We start from the raw sequence: 16,865 nt of genomic DNA on the forward strand, positions 1-16,865 counted from the left end.
CAATCCTATCCACCAAAAAAAAGACATCATACAGAAGCTAGGTCTTAATACCCAATGTGATGGTCAAAGAGGAAACCCTGAAGTGATGCCAGAGCTAAATAAAATGAATGGCAAGAATTAGAACATATGTGCAGATACAAGATATAATGAGAAGGATTACTGCAGGGATTGCCTGAAGTCATCGTGTAACAAGAACAGAAAACAATAATTGTCAACTCATATCTTCTATATGTGACACCAGGTTGAAGTCAATCTGTTGATTTCCTTTATCAATCAGTATGGTTACTGACAGACAGCAAACGTTCATATTACTGCTACCCTTACCATAATCCTTCTCAAAGAAATGTCAAGCACAATGTCTCACTGTGACACAAATAACAATGGCTCATTGTGCCCTGAATTACCATAACCAGACAAAACCAATATAGAGCATGCAATTTCTGTATAAAAACGGTGAATATGCATTTCTCAGTATGATTTTTTTTTTAATTTTTCTTTATTTATTTTTTTAATAGCAAATATTGGTGAGATCCACGTCTTTGCACACGCAGTACTGAACACAATCACGTCTAAATATAAACACTTTGTACTAGATATAAAGGCTTTGCAAAATAAACAGAGCAATTAACACACTCCAGGAAATGTTCATACACGTATCAGTAGGACACAGTATTATTCACATAATAATAAGCAGGCTACACACGTATAGTAGCACTGAGACACTAAATGCTCTGCACACAAACCCTTGAACAATCCAAAGGCTCTGTAAACATGGACCCAGGCACAATTCCCCGATACAGTATGTCACGCAGACATTTACAAACTAGTGTTTGTGTAACAGAAGAGATTAAGCCTCGGTTTTACCAATAAAATCCCAGTGGGAAGGATTTTATCAATCCTAGCCTAGTAAAAATATTCCTACGAATGTGAAAAGATTGTAAGCTTGGGGAGACAGGTCCTTCCCTTTCCCTCCTTATGTACCAGGTCCAGCATGCTCCCACATGTTTTGTGATAACATGTGTATAAATCCCCGAATGCTCACCAAACTAAGGATTGCAAAGGACTGACAAGAGAATTTAGCAATTTAGGCTAACTGGTTTACCAATTCAATGCATAAACTCTTTATCAGGGAGAAAACAAACATTTTAAACAGATTTTATAATTTTTAATTAATTGTAATCATTGTTTTAGACAAATGTATTTGCGCATATGCTTTAAACATACCTTCTAACAATGGGAGGTATGGATTTGGGAAGCTAAAGATGCAAATTGCTTCTATCGCAATTCCCATAATGGGCTGGCCCATCCAGAAAGTGTACAGGGTTGTGTCAGCCTGGCAGCAAACATGTAAGCCTGACTGACAGCCTCCAGACTGTCCCCCAACATACACATACCTCCCAACATGTCCTTTCTGTAAATCGGGACAAATAGGCAGGGTATGGAGGGGGCATTGCCAGGTACATGAGGGGCATCACTAGTAATGCCCACAATGGGTGGGGTCGCTCGGGAGAGGGCGATCTTGTCCAAAAAGGGAGTCCCACCAACTGGCAAGCAGCCTCGCCGGCAACGAGCTATCAGGACCATGCATACATCACTTCTAAAGCGCTCTCTTCATGGCCCTAGTGCCTTCTGCACATCGCAAGCACGTCTAGTGATGCATTCACACTATAATACCTGGGGACAGTTCCCTGGTGTTCCCAGATGCAGGACAACAAGGAATTAAAGCATGATGGCGGGACAGTCAGGGACGTGTGTATCGCGAGGCAAACAAGGCATCTGCCTTGGGCGGCACTTTGCCGGGGGACGGCAAAAAAAGCCGCCTTCAAAGGTCCAGGAAGATCCCTTGCTTGCCTCGCGTCCTGGGGGGCTCAAGAGCTGGCCCCCTAAAGCTGGCAGCGAAGGAGCATACTCACCTGAGCTCTTCCTGTTCAGCTCCCTCCGCGCTGTTTAATGAGTGCGCCCCCTTCCTGCCCGCCCAGCAGCCACACAGGGAGGCTGGGTGGATTTAAAATAAAATTAAAAAAATATTAGTTTGTGAGTGTTGTGGAAATGTCTGTGTGTGTGTCTGTGAGTGTGTATGTCTAAGTGAATGTGAGTGTGTCTGTGTGTGTCTGTAAGTGAATGTTTGTGTGTGTGTGTCTGTCAGTGAGTGTGTATGTGTCGGTCAGTGAGTGTGTATGTGTCGGTCCGTGGGGGCATGCGTCTGTCAGTGAGTGCGTGCATCTGTCAGTGAGAGTGTGCCTCTGTCAGTGTATGTCCAATTAATAGTGTGTGTGTATGTCATTGTTTGTCAGTGTATATTAGTGTGCGTCTGTCAGTGAGTGTGCATCTGTCAGTGAGTGAGCGTCTGTCAGTTAAAGTGCGGCCTTGACAGGAAGGGGTGGAGGAAATTGAAATTAGGGAGGGACAAATCCTATATACACCACTGGGGACAGCATTCCAAAATCAGGACTGCCGGCCAGTTGGGGAGCATGTAGAGAGTGCTACTGAGTCATGGGTCAAAATGTTGTTCTCCTTGTACCAGTTTATACATTATTTGGCCTTGACACAAACAGATTCTGAATGACAGCCCTCCCATGAATTGTTTTGTGGAGCTCAAGAAGCTCAGTTGTGCTAAAAATGAGCCCCAGATATGATGATTGACTTCTATATATTTTGGGGGCTCCATTTTTGCGTCGTCCTGTATAGGGTCCATGTAGCCTATATTTTAAAATTTTATTTTTAATTTTTTTTTTTTAACGATCTTATTCATTTATTTTTTATATTTTTATATATATATATATTATTATTATTATATTTTTGTTTGAATACATTTTACCTAATAATGTTATTATAGTTTTGTTTTCTTTCTAAATATTTCTTGTTCAATAGTTATTGAAATGATAAAATCTCCCACAGGCAGTGTAAGTATTAATAAGGAGCTTGAAACATTTAAAAAGCTTGTGAACCAATCAAAGTTATCAACGTGCTATGAGTTTTGTTGGAGTAATGCTGGTATGGCTGAGATTGGAACCCCACAGATATCTGTCCACCAAGACAAAGAGCTAATCAAGAGGCTATTACGTATCTCGTAGTGGTGGCACAGCAGGATTTAAATGATCAGTTTGGACAGCTCCACAACTTTATGGAGATGAAATTGTTTTGGTGCAAGGAGGTCCCTGGAGCAGGGTCACTTTTAGGGGGTTAAACCATTCTTGCACCGGATCTTCCTGCCTCTGTCTTAAATCCTCCCTCCTGCTTCTACCCGCTGTGCTGCAACTTGGTGCATGTCAACTAAAACTCTGTTATAAAAATACACCAGTGACTGGGTAGCAAATTTTTAAGTGGGGGGAGACAATAGGCCCAGCCCCTTAATATTGAGGTTCCCTAACCCCCATCAATGGGTGGTGGATGAGGTGAGAGAATATGTCCACTCCAATTTTGCTACTTAGGGCCACTACTTAGGTGTAGTATAGTGTATGCAGACATTAATTTTGATTCTGCTGCCCTTGAATAATTTAGCAGTTTTTGCAACTGGTACAACCAAGACGAATAGAAGCCTAATGCAAGAAATCCCACCCCCCTCAAAAAAATGTTTTTTACTTGATTTAAATGAGGCCTAAGAGGGACATGGGCATTTAGGATTTGGGGTCCCTTGGAAAGTTTCCAAAGTTGGACACCTCTGTATGCACCTGCATTTTCACGCCCCAACTATCACACATCAATATGCATGTTACTTAAAAGTTTAACTTCTTCTTTAGCTGATGTTTCCATTATTATGTGCAATCCGCATAGTATATATAAAACTACATATATGTGATTTATTTAAAATAGCATTTCTTTCGAGCCAAGATGTAAAGTGCAATGTAAATTTTTAAGTAAAAAAATATATATTTCAAAATTATTGCTGCTTCTAGCACAAATAATAATAAATCATATCCAAAAGAGAGGCCTCCTGAGTGTAAAGACTTTTTCATTTTTATTAATGTATTTAATATAACAGCGCAGGCTTCGCTCCAGTGCCTTAGATCTGCTAATGGAACACTTATATTTGGCCGCAAAAGCAAATTTTTTATGTTCAGTTGTAGATAGTGAACAGTTTATTTGTTAGCAATCTATAACAAAACCAATTTTCCTGACAGAGATAATAAGCTTTGTAAGGTCACCATGAAACAAGATTGTCACTGGCAAAAAAAAAAAAGAAGGAAAATATTTGCGAGAGGTCGCAAGAGTCACGTTCTAAGCTCTCCCTGTAGCTTCCTTATAAATTTGTTTTGATTTACTTATGGTAGCATCAGTCAATCAAGGGTGTTCATTTGGGAAAATAAAATGGAATTTGAAAAGAGATCAACGATGGAGTCAAAACAAGATCATTGCTTCTATTCTCCCAAGACAAACGAATGAGCATAGAGGCAGAAAGATGTCAAGTAAAGCACGAGAGTTGTAATCAAATGGTTTATGCCATCATGCATCTACAGCATATCTTCAAAATTAAAAAAAAAAAAATATCTGTCTTATATTTTTGTTTTTTTAATTTCATTTTTATTATTACTATATTGTTTGGTTGAATACATTTTATCTAATAATGTTATTAGAGTTTTGTTTTCCTTCTAAATATCTTGCTCAATAGTTATTGAAATGATAAAATAATAAGGAACTTAGACCATTTAAAAGCTTGTGCGCCAACAGAAGTTATTGACTTGCTGTCAGTGGTGGTAGAGCCACGTTGGTCAGGCTGAGATTGGAACTGCACAGAGACTTGCCCACCAAGAGCTAATCAAGAGGCTATTACTTATGTCATAATGGTTGGCACAGCAAGATGTAAAGGATCAGTTTGAGCAGCATAACAACTTTATTGAAATTAAGTTGATATGGTGCAAGGAGGTCCATGGAGCTGGCTCACTTTTAGGGATTATTTTGCCTCTGTCCTGCATCCTCCCTCCGGCTTCTATTCGCTGTTCCGCGACTTGATGCATATCTGCTCGCTGTTACTTGATCTTTCTGGTGCCTTTGACACTGTTGACCATCAACAGCTTCTTCTCATTCTACGTAATCTCGGTCTACAGGATACTGCTTTCTCCTGGTGCTCCTCCTTCCTCTCCCAGCGTTTTTTTAGTGTTTCTTTCTCTGGCTCTGCCTCTTCTCCCCAAACCCTATCTGTTGGCATTCCCCAAGGTTCTGTCCTTGGTCCCCTACTGTTCTCTATCTATACTGCCTCCCTTGGTAAACTCATCAGCTCCTTTGGCTTCCATTATCATTTATATGCAGATGACACACAAATCTACCTGTGCTCTCCTGGTATCTCTCCGACCATCTTGACTCATGTCTTTAACTGCCTCCCAGCGATTTCCAACTGGATGGCTGCTCACTTCCTTAAACTCAACCTGTCCAAAACCGAACTTCTAGTTTGTTCTCCCTCAAGTGGTGCTACTCCCATGTCTGTCTCCCTCCAAGTCAACAGCACCACCATCACCTTTACCTCACAGGCTCGCTGCCTAGATGTTCTCTTTAACTCCGACCTCTCCTTCACCCCTCATGTCAAGTTGATCATCAAATCCTGCCACTTCCATCTCAAAAACATAACTCACATCCGCCCATATTTAACACCAGACGCAGCTAAGGTGCTGGTCCATGCCGTTCTTTCTCGCCTTGACTACTGCAATCCCCTTCTCAGTGGTCTTACATATTCCCATATTGCACCGCTGCAATCTACAATGAATGCAGCGGTGAGGCTCATTTTCCTGTCCACCCGCACCTCCCACACCTCCTCCCTCTGTCAGTCCCTGCATTGGCTTCCAGTTAGATGTAGGGCTAAATTTTAGATTCTGATCCTTACATAATGCTGCTCCAACCTACCTATCCTCCCTAATACACAAATATGTCCAGTCGAGGCCCCTGTGCTCTGCCGAAGACCTATGCCTATCCTGTGTCGGTACTCCCACATCTGTTGCTCGCTTCCAAGACTTCTTCAGGGCTACACCTTTTCTGTGGTATTCCCTTCCCTTCTCCATTAGACTTTCACCCAGTCTCCACTCCTTCAAAAAAATCTTTGAAAACACACTTCTTCAGGAAAGCATATCATTTAAATTGTTAGCAGGTTTTCATTTCCCCCCCCCCCCGCCCCCCATGACTCCTCTCCTGCAACTGTTAAAAAAAAAAATATTCTCAGTGAATACTTTTCTAGCAACCTATTTCATTACCCCTACTTATACCCTTTGTGTCACTATACCCCATTCCTCTAGCATTTAAGCTCATTGAGCAGGGCCCTCAACCCCTCTGTTCCTGTGCATCCATTTGTCTGGTTACAATTATGTGTCTGTTAGTCCACCCATTGTACAGTGCTAACAAATTTGCTGGCGCTATATAAATAATAAAATAATAATAATAAAAAAACACCAGTGCCTGGGCAGCTAATTTTTAGGGGGTGGGGGGAGACAAAAGGTTCACCCGCCTTAATATTTAGGATCCCTAACCCCCATCAATGGGAGGTGTATGGGGGTTAGGGACCCTAAATATTAAGGGGGGTTAACCTATTGTCCACACCCACTTTATTACTTAGGGCCTCACCCATCGCCAATGGGTAAAGGGTCCACCCCTTTTTTTTGTAGGGCCCTCGCACACCACCAAAGGCTGAGGGGCTGGGGGATGGACAATAGGTCACTCTCTTGTTATTTAGGGCTCCCACCAACCACAAATGGGTGAGGCCTGGGGAAGATATTAGGTTTACCCCCCTTATTATTTAGGGCCCCACCACAACCAATGGGTGGGGGCTTGGTGGGACAATAGGTCCAACCCACCTTTTTGTTTAGTGCACCAACCCGCTGCCATTGGGGGTCTGGCCGCTGGGAGGATTTATCCTCCATTATTTACTAATACTATTGTATTTGTGTATATATATAGTATTATTAAAGTTCTCGAAAAGATCAACAATTTAAGTCATTCACCTTCTTAGTAGATAGTTTCCTAATCCTTACGTGGCATTGCCATAAGGATACCAAAAAGAAACTATCTACTAAACAGCTCCCTAATCTGGTACTCTTATATATAAATAATCCCACCAGGTTCCATGTGGTAGACCTCCATTAACTAATGCGTCCAAATGTCTAGATTGTTCTGTGAGCGTCCCTGTGCCATAAGTGTCAGGTCAAGTGTGAAACCATGCTGTTAAGGGAGGGTGTTTGTCTTTCTTCCAATATAAGGGTAAAACTTGTTTTGCAGTGTTTAGTATCCTGACAGTTAAAGATTTCTTGTATTTGGCAGTCAGTGTTGGTGTGTGGTGTAGGTAGGTGACAGGTCTGAAAGGGTGAGGATTGTCGGAAAACTTTTTTAAGACCTTACTTATTGCCCGCCAATAAGGAATAACATAGTTATATAGCTGAAAAGAGACTTGCGTCCATCAAGTTCAGCATTCCTCACATGTTTTTGCTGTTAATCCAAAAAAGGCAAAAAACCTAGTCTGAAGCGCTTCCAATTTTGCAACAAACTAGGAAAGAAATTCCTTCTTAACCCCAAAATAGCAGTCAGATATCTCCTTGGATCAAGCAGCTATTACCCCACTAATTAGAAATTATATCCCTGTATGTTATGTTTTGGCAAGTATTTATCCAATTGCAGTTTAAACATCTGTATGGACTCTGATAAAACCGCCTCTTCAGGCAAAGAATTCCACATACTTATTGCTCTTACTGTAAAAAAAACCTTTTATTTGCCTTAGATGAAATCTCCTTTTCGCCAGGCTAAATGTGTGACATTGTGTCCTATGTGTAGCCCTGTTTATGAATAGATTTCCAGATAATGGTTTGTACTGGCCCCGAATATATTTGTATAATGTTATCATATCACCTCTGAGGTGCCGTTTTTCCAAACTAAAGAGATTTACATTGTTTAACCTTTCTTCGTAACTAAAATAATCCTAGGGGAGTCCCACCAGATGTTCAAGATCTATCGCTCAGGTCTGGGTTCATAGTCCAAGAAACTGTGGGATTCTGTACCACAAAAATAGGACCTTGTAGGCTTTCTCTTGGGTTTTGCTTGCTAGTGCACAGTAGTGGGCCAAGTCACATATCTTGCCCCATTGCTGTTCTGTAAAAGTGTCCCCAGTCATGGTTTCCCATTTGCCCATATATGGAGGTGATGGAAGGTTCCTATTACGTAGGAGCAGTTTATGTGGGATATTGCATTTAAAAGTGGATCCGGGTCCTCACTCAAAAGTTCGAATGGAGTCAGTGTTCTTCATAGGTCGGGTTTCTGTGAGATATGACTAATGAATTGTCGTAGTTGTTCATACTTCAGTCTGTGTAGAAATGTGGTGCATGGACCGTCCATAAAGTCACAAAGTGGTCTGATCTTGTCCTCTACTATCAGGTGTCTAGCTTGAATATGTGTTTGTGGTAACAAGCATGTGAAAGCGCGCTGTTCCATGTCCGAGGCAAATTCTGGTTTATGCGTGAGTGGATATAGGGGAGAAGGAAAGGAAGCCCATCCTCGAGGCCGTCCTATGCCAAACATCCAGGTTAGCCTTCACCAAAGGTTGATGATGTGTTCATCCAGGTTAATGCCTTCAGGGAGCCACCTGTCTGAGTTTGCTCAATTTCCTACCACAGCTTGACGACACCATCCTTAACCCACTCCAATATTCTCTGCAAGTGAGAAGCTCTGTGGTAGAGTTGGAGATCAGGGACCGCCAGCCCATCTTCAATTTTCGGTCTCGTTAGTGTTTGGTATTTCAGTCTTGGTGTGTGCGAGCCACATATGTACCATATCATTAACAAACTTAGAGACGTAAAAATATGCTGTTGGGATCTGGATGGGAAGTGTTTGAAACAAATATAGGATGCGAGGTAAGAGGTTAATTTCTGTCACTGCGATGCGTCTGAGACAGTTCAAGTGAGGCAATGTCCACTCCTCTAAGTTCTTCTTGCAATTATTAAGCAGGGAATCAAGTACAGCCATAGGCGTGCGCAGCCTATTGCATTAGGGTGTGCACCCTAAAGCACAAGCACACGCAGCGTGTATATATATATATATATATATATATATATATATGTATGTATATATGTATATATGTGTGTGTGTGTATATATATATATATATATATATATATATATATATATATATACACACATATATACACACACACACAAAGCTGTGTGAGGGTGCTGTTACTGTGATGTGTGTGTGTGAGGGTGCTGGTAGTGTACTATGTGGGTGAGGGTGTTTGTGTGTGCGTGCTTGTGAGGGTGCTGTGAATGTACTGTGTGTCAGGGTGCTGTTTGTGTGTGTGTGCACTTGTGAGGGTGCTGTAAATGTACTGTGTGTGAGGGTGCTGTTTGTGTGTGAGGGTACTGGTAGTGTGCTGTGTGTGTGTTAGGGTCCTGTTTGTGTTTGTGAGGGTACTGTTAGTGTGCTGTGTGAGTTTGAGGGTGCTGTTTGTGTAATGTGTGTGAGGGTGCTGTGTGTTTGTGAGGGTGCTGTATGTGTGTGTGTGGGTGCTGTATGTGTGTGTGGGTGCTGTATGTGTATTGGTGCTGTGTATGTGTATTGGTGCTGTGTATGTGTGTGGGTGATGTGTATGTGTGTGGGTGATGTGTATGTGTGTGGGTGATGTGTATGTGTGTGGGTGTTGTGTATGTGTGTGGGTGCTGTATGTGTGTGGGTGCTGTATGTGTGTGGGTGCTGTATGTGTGTGGGTGCTGTATGTGTGTGGGTGCTGTATGTGTGTGGGTGCTGTATGTGTGTGTGGGTGCTGTGTATGTGTGTGTGGGTGGGTGCTGTATGTGTGTGTGTGTGGGTGCTGTGTATGTGTGTGTGGGTGGGTGCTGTGTATGTGTGGGTGGGTGGGTGGGTGCTGTGTATGTGTGTGTGTGTGTGTGGGTGCTGTGTATGTATGTGGGTGATTGTGGGGGGTGGAGGTGGGGGTACATTACTTAATATCCCCCCTCCCTTCTTACTTTATGTAGGGAGGGGGGATCTTTCCTTGCTGCTTTCCCTGGTGGTCCAGTGGAGGTGGGGGCAGATCAGTTATCCCCCCTCCCTTCTTACCTTATGCCTGGGAGGGGGGATCCTGCTGCTGCCATCCATCCCTGGTGGTCCAGTGGAGAGTGAACTCTAGCCCCGCAGGGCTAGAGTTCACTCACGCGAGATCTGAGCGTTACCGCGGCAACGCTCAGATCTCGCGAGAGGAACCCGGCGGAGCTGCTGGCAAGAGCTCCGCCGGTCCTCTCCTGCCTCCCTCCCAGCCTGTGAGCCGGTGAGGTGAGGCTGAGAGCAGAGCCGGCGCTCGGATAGCACTGGCTCTGCATGAGCCGGCAGGGGAGATCCTGAGATCTCCCCTGCCGGTCTCAATACATAGGCGTGCCGCGGGGATTAGGGTGTGCCCAGGCACACCCGGCACGCCCCGTGCGCACGCCTATGAGTACAGCTGAGAAAGATCTTTGGTGAGCCAGTTCCCCAGATACCTGGTTGCTCTATGGGATTCAAAATCCATAATCCAGTTTATAAAATTTATATGGATAGAAAAGGCTCTGTTTTTTCCCCAGCTATTCTGGGCCTTTACACCTCTATTTAGAAACATAGAAACATACCATTCTAGTCTGCCCATTTATTTAGAACTTTTCGTTAGTACTACTCTGCGGGATAGTGTAAGTCATAAAAGCTGATGCCAGCCTGAAATATCATGCAATAGAAGGTTTGTCAGACATACCCTACACTTGGCTACAAAAATAACTAACTTCTTTGTATCAGATCTCAGTATCTAGACGCCTCCATTGTGTTCTCCTCTGTCCCTGAAATCTATAGCTTGCCCTTCTGTGGGACTTAATTACAGACGGATTGTGGGTACAGGTGATGGGCAACTTGAAACAGAACTTTGCTTAAAGGAGCACTATAATGATAGCAATACAAACATTGAAAGCATTGGGAGGCTATTACACATGTGCGGCATAGGCGTGCGCAGCCTATTGCATTAGGGTGTGCACCCTAAAGCACAAGCACACGCCGCGTGTATACAGTGACGTACACACAATCCATGGGGCCCTGGTGCGAAACTGATCTGTGGGCCACCTCCCCTCACTCCCATCTGTGCTCCACTCTCTCCCCCGATCCGTGCCCCCCCATCACCCCTGACACATACATACTTACATACAGACACACACACAAACATACACACAGACAGACACACACACACACATGCATCCCTCGACAGACACATACATACAGACATACACACATATATACACACACACATACATACATACAGAGACACAGGCACACACACACGCATAGACACAGACACACACACATACAGACACACACATACATAGACACAGACACATACATACGGGGCCCCATGGATTGTGTGTACGCCACTGCATACATAGACACACACACGTACATACAGAGACACACACACATACAGAGACACACACACATACAGAGAGACACACATACAGAGACCCAGACACACACACATACAGACACACACACACATACAGACACACAGACACACATACATACAGAGACACAGACACATACATACAGAGACACACACACACATACACATACAGAGACACAGACACATACATACAGAGACACACACACACACACACATACAGAGACACAGACACACATACACAAAATGTTTCCTACCTTGTTATTTCCCTGGGGTCCAGTGGGGGCTCAGCCTGATGGGTTCCCACTCTGACTCCCTCCTCCTCCTCCTTCCTCCCGCGCGGGCTCTCAGTATACTGGGAGGAGTGACCAGGGAATCACTTCCTCCCAGCGATGATGTAGTCACAAAGGGCCCGGTCGCAATCTTAAAGCGCCCAGCGCAGACCGGGCCCCCTTACAATCCATATCCATTGGGTGACCCTGACAGCATGGGCCACCCGATGGACCCCTCCATATGCGGCCCCGGCGGTTTGCCGCAAAATGCAGGGGCCGCAAAATGTGGCAGCAGGCCTGGCACCCGGTCGCGGGGGTCCGCAGGGCGGCCGGGCCCCCTGGAGTGCCGGGCCCAGTAGTAGCTGTAACCCCTGTGTCGGCGGTATGTACGCCGCTGCATGTGTATATATATATATATATATATATATATATATATATATATATACATATACACACACACACACATACATACACTGCTGTGTGTCTGTGTGTGCTGTGTCAGGGTGGTGTGAGGGTGCTGTTAGTGTGATGTGTGTGTGAGGGTGCTGGTAGTGTGCTATGTGGGTGAGGGTGTTTGTGAGGGTTCTGTTAGTGTACTGTGTGTGAGGGTGCTGTGTGTGAGGGTACTGGTAGTGTGCTGTGTGTGTGTTTGTTAGGGTCCTGTTAGTGTGCTGTGTGAAGGTGATGTGTGTGTGCTGTGTGTGGGTGTCGTGTGCTGTTTGTGTGCTGTGTGTGGGTATTGTGTGTTTGTGAGGGTACTGTTAGTGTTCTGTGTGTGAGTGTGCTGTTTTGTGCTATGTGTGTGAGTGTGCTGTTTGTGTGTTTATGAGGGTGCTGTTAGTGTGCTGTGTGTGAGGGTGCTGTGTGTGTGTAGGTGCTGCATGTGTGGATGCTGTGTGTGTAGGTGCTGTGTGTGTGTGGGTGCTGATCCTGTATGTGTGTGGGTGCTGAGCCTGTATGTGTGTGGGTGCTGAGCCTGTATGTGTGTGGGTGCTGTGTGTGTGTGGGTGTGTGTGGGTGTGTGTGGGTGCTGTGTTGGGTCTGTGTGGGTGCAGTATGTTTGGTTGATTTGTGGGGGTGGAGGTGGGGGCAGATTAGTTAATAAATATCCCCCCTCCCTTCTTACCTTATGTAGGGAGGGGGACCTGCTGCTGCCTTCCCTGGTGGTCCAGTGGAGGTGGGGGCAGATTACTTAATATCCTCCCTCCCTTCTTACCTTATGTAGGGAGGGAGGATCCTTGTTGCTGCTGCCTTCCCTGGTGGTCCAGTGGAGAGTGAACTCTAGCCTGCGGGGCTAGAGTACACTCTCGCGAGATCTGAGCGTTGCAGCGGCAACGCTCAGATCTCGCGATAGGAACCCATTGGAGCTGCTGGCTTTAGCTCCCCGGGTCCTCTCCTGCCTCACTCCCTGCATGTGTGTCGGTGAGGGAGATCTTTGATCTACCCACCGGCCCATGGAGGCTTAGAGCAGAGCCGGGGCTCAGATAGCGCCGGCTCTGCATGAGCCGACAGGGGAGATCTTGAGATCTCCCCTGCCAGTCTCACTCCAAAGGTGTGCTGCGGGGATTAGGGGGTGCCCAGGCACACCCGACACACTCCGTGTGCACGCCTGTGATGTGCAGCAAAACACCATGCTGCGTCAATCAGTATCTCCTCATAGAGATGAAATGAATCAATGCATTTCTATGAAGAACGTTCAGCATCTCTATGCAGAGCGTGGAGATTCTAAACATAGGTGCTGCACACTGGGCAGCATTGACCCAGGAAGCACCTCTTGTGGCCGTCTGAGCGACTGCCAATAGAAGTGTCCCTTTACAGTAATGATAACAGTGCCTTTTCTCTGAAAAGGCAGTGTTTACATTAACCCCTTAAGGACACATGACATGTGTAACATGTCATGATTCCCTTTTATTCCAGAAGTTTGGTCCTTAAGGGGTTAAAATGCTTGCAGGGAGAAGCAGTAGACAACAGAACAACTACATTAAGCTATAGTGTCCCTTTAAGTTCTGGCCATTGTCAACTTGACTGCTATACATAAGGAAAACTAATCGCTACTTTTCCTTGTGTATTTTTTTAAAAACTAGTGCTCATGAAAAGAAAAGATTTATACACAAAGAGCTATATAGAAGCAGATTAGATAAAGATTATTTTGATGATAGAGCCAATTTAATCTGTATATTACACTGAACTTGAACATTTACAAGGTTTGCTTCTAATGTTTTACTGTTGGCTGCACGCTATGCATTATGTAATGTCACACTCAACATTTTGTGAGTTCACAGATAAGCGCAATGCGCTTAATTTATATCACCGTTCCAACAGCATAAAATATAGAAGATAAAATACTTATCCAGAAACACTTAGGCATTTTGTTAACACAATAAATGTTAACAAAAAGTGCCAACAGATAATATTTATGAGATTGGTGAGACTTTGACAATATTTTATGCAAGCTTGGGCTTAGAATTTTTTTTTTTTTTGGCAAATGAATACATTGAATGACTTACCACAATCTTAGTAGCATATCCTTTGTCGTCAAACTCACTTTCCTCCCATTGGCTAGCTTCTGAACTAACAGGTCGTGTTTGGTTGCAAACTTTACTCATATAGCCTTCATCAGTCCCCTGTGTGCAATAATCAAGAATAGAGTTTGTCAAATTTGCATTGAGATATTTTCTGTTACGTTACTGTTATTATTATTATAAGTACAAAAAGAAAAGAATAAAGGAGCCAATTGTAACAATTTAGTAAAGATAGGGACGATTTTTGAGGAAACTGGGGGGTAGCCCCTAAATAGTACATTTAAATAAAAAAAAAATTAGTAATCTATCAGTTCTCTGTGTTTGTCTATTGCATGAAAATTTGGGCAAGGCGAGCGTTACCTAGGACAGCGATAACTCGGGAGTAATTGTCACGCCCACAAAATAGGTTAATGCCCACCACTGTAACGATTGGAAAATTCTGTATTTCCCCCCAGGGCTCTCACTGGATCCTCTCTTAAGAGACGGGGTTGCACCATTTTGGGAGTGTTCCGGCATTTAGTGATTGGCATTATTATTATTATTATTATTGCCATTTATATAGCGCCAACAGATTCCGTAGCACTTTACAATATTATTGTAACGGACCGTTTCAGCATAAAAGGGGAAAATCCGTTTAGGCGATAATCCCCTTTAGATAGACCAGCAGCTACTATAATCACCAACTTCCCGAACTCCCAAACTGCACGAATTCACCAATTCTCGAACAGCAGACACACGAACCCTGGGAGCAGCCGAACAGGAAAAGCAATACGAACAGCTTACACTCCTGGCAGTCGGCATACAGCCCCAAGAAAGAGACACACTCCAGCTTCAGGGTTAAACAGCAACAACACTGATTTATTCACACACAGGCTTATATGAGATTCTCCCATGCAAGGGAGGGGTTTACAGTACACCAATCCAGTTTAAGGTACAACCCACACATCTCCTCCCTCCAACATATCGGTTAACACAATTAACAGGGACATAGTTTTACCCAAGTTTTGGATGTACCCTAAATACTTGGATCTCCAGATAGCCCTAGTCTGAAGGAACAACATATGTTAAAATCAGCCCATTCGGATAAAGCGTTCGGGAGTTATGGGCAGGCAAAGTTTTGACCGACCGCAGGGGTAAAGTATCCGAAAACAGTTCCATGCACTTTGGCCCTGCGGTCGGTCACAGAAAAGGGAACGAAACTGACGAATTGCCTGGGTTATGGAGCCTAAGGGGGATTCGCATGAATCCCCTAGTTCGTGCGTTTCTTTCTACCAAACGGCGGGCCGTTCGGTAGTTTCCCCACGAAATCCCGGAAGTCTGGAGGTCTCAGCGGTGTTTGCCTAGTCGAGTGTCCGTTTTCAGTTCCAGACGCTCGACGGCAAAACACCGCTGTTCGGTAGTTTAAGAGGGCCGCCGCCACGTGTTCGTTTCCCGAATGGCGGCCACCCAGAGGACAAAGACCACACTACACTGATTGCCAATTACCCGTTTGCAACATTGTTGCAAACGGTAATTGGAGGCACACTTAGTCCTGGGTGGTCTGGTTGTTCGGCAGTTTCCTCAATACAATGAATGGAGTGATTCTACCGAACAATCAGATGAATGCTGCATATATATAACCCAGGTTAACTGCACACATAAATACATACATGACATTAAAGGATTAAAGGCCGGATTACTGTAATACGCTCCACAGTCTTAAAGGTACAGTATCCCAAAAGTCCCAATAGGTCCACGGATGGCTCTTAAAGGCCCAGTAGCAGTAATATAAATTATTACATGCCCAAATATAGTTTTTACAGTACAATATGTCCAGGGGCCATAGTCGCAGGGCAGGAGGCTAGCAACCAGGCTTCTCCAGTTCACAGTGGCGAAGTTGGTTTCGCCACAATTATGAGAGGGGATGTAACTATAAATAGGACAATTACAAATAAACTTACAGGAACAATAGGTTGAAGAGGACCATGCTCAATCGAGCTTACATTCTATAGGAGGTGGGGTGTAAAACACATTAGGACAGGAATTTGCAATCAAATAAGGTGGGCTGCCCTTTAGGAGAGGGCAAGAGCCAGGTATGTGATGTATTGGTGAGTCTTGGAGGTCATAAGCTTTCCTAAAGAGATGGGTTTTAAGGCACTTCTTAAAAGATGCAAGACTAGGGGAGAGTCTGATGGCGGTAGGCAGGCTATTCCATAGGAAGGGAGCCGCCCGCGAGAAGTCCTGCAATCGCGAGTTGGCCGTACGAGTGCGGACAACAGACAGGAGGTGGTCACGGGCAGAGCGGAGAGACCGAGAAGGGACATATCTATGGATCTGTGAGGAGATATAAGAGGGGCTAGAGTTGTTCAGAGCTTTATAGGTGTGAGTTAGTACCTTGAATTGACTCCTATAGCATACAGGAAGCCAATGTAAGGACTGGCAGAGGGGTGAGGTGTGAGAGAAACGACTAGAGAGGAAAATCAGTCTAGCAGCAGCGTTCATTACGGACTGTAGGGGTGCAGTACGGATTTTGGGAAGACCAATCAGGAGTGGGTTACAGTAATCCATGCGGGAAATTACTAGAGCATGGACAAGCTCCTTGGTAGTATCTGGTGCAAGAAAGGGGCAGATGCGGGCTATGTTTTTAAGATGGAATCTACAGGATTTGGCAACATGCTGGATGTGAGGCTCAAAGGTGAGACCAGAGTCAAGTATGACGCCAAG

At 44.4% G+C, this 16,865-nt stretch overlaps 1 protein-coding gene across 2 annotated transcripts in view; it reads right to left on the bottom strand.

Annotated features, from left to right (window-relative positions):
- ATG10 (autophagy related 10) overlaps positions 1 to 16,865 on the bottom strand; it is a 110,335-nt gene that overhangs the window by 78,317 nt on the left and 15,153 nt on the right. Inside the window, exon 3 of one of the 2 annotated variants that reach the window (XM_063456762.1) lies at positions 14,148 to 14,264. The exons of the other annotated variant lie outside the window; for it this stretch is intronic. Coding sequence (XP_063312832.1) covers positions 14,148 to 14,264 — 117 coding nt within the window. The remainder of the gene's footprint in view (positions 1 to 14,147; positions 14,265 to 16,865) is intronic. 2 annotated transcript variants of the gene reach the window in all.

Source organism: Pelobates fuscus, chromosome 5 (assembly GCF_036172605.1).
Source record: "Pelobates fuscus isolate aPelFus1 chromosome 5, aPelFus1.pri, whole genome shotgun sequence".
In the NCBI taxonomy this organism is placed as follows: Eukaryota; Metazoa; Chordata; class Amphibia; order Anura; family Pelobatidae; genus Pelobates; species Pelobates fuscus.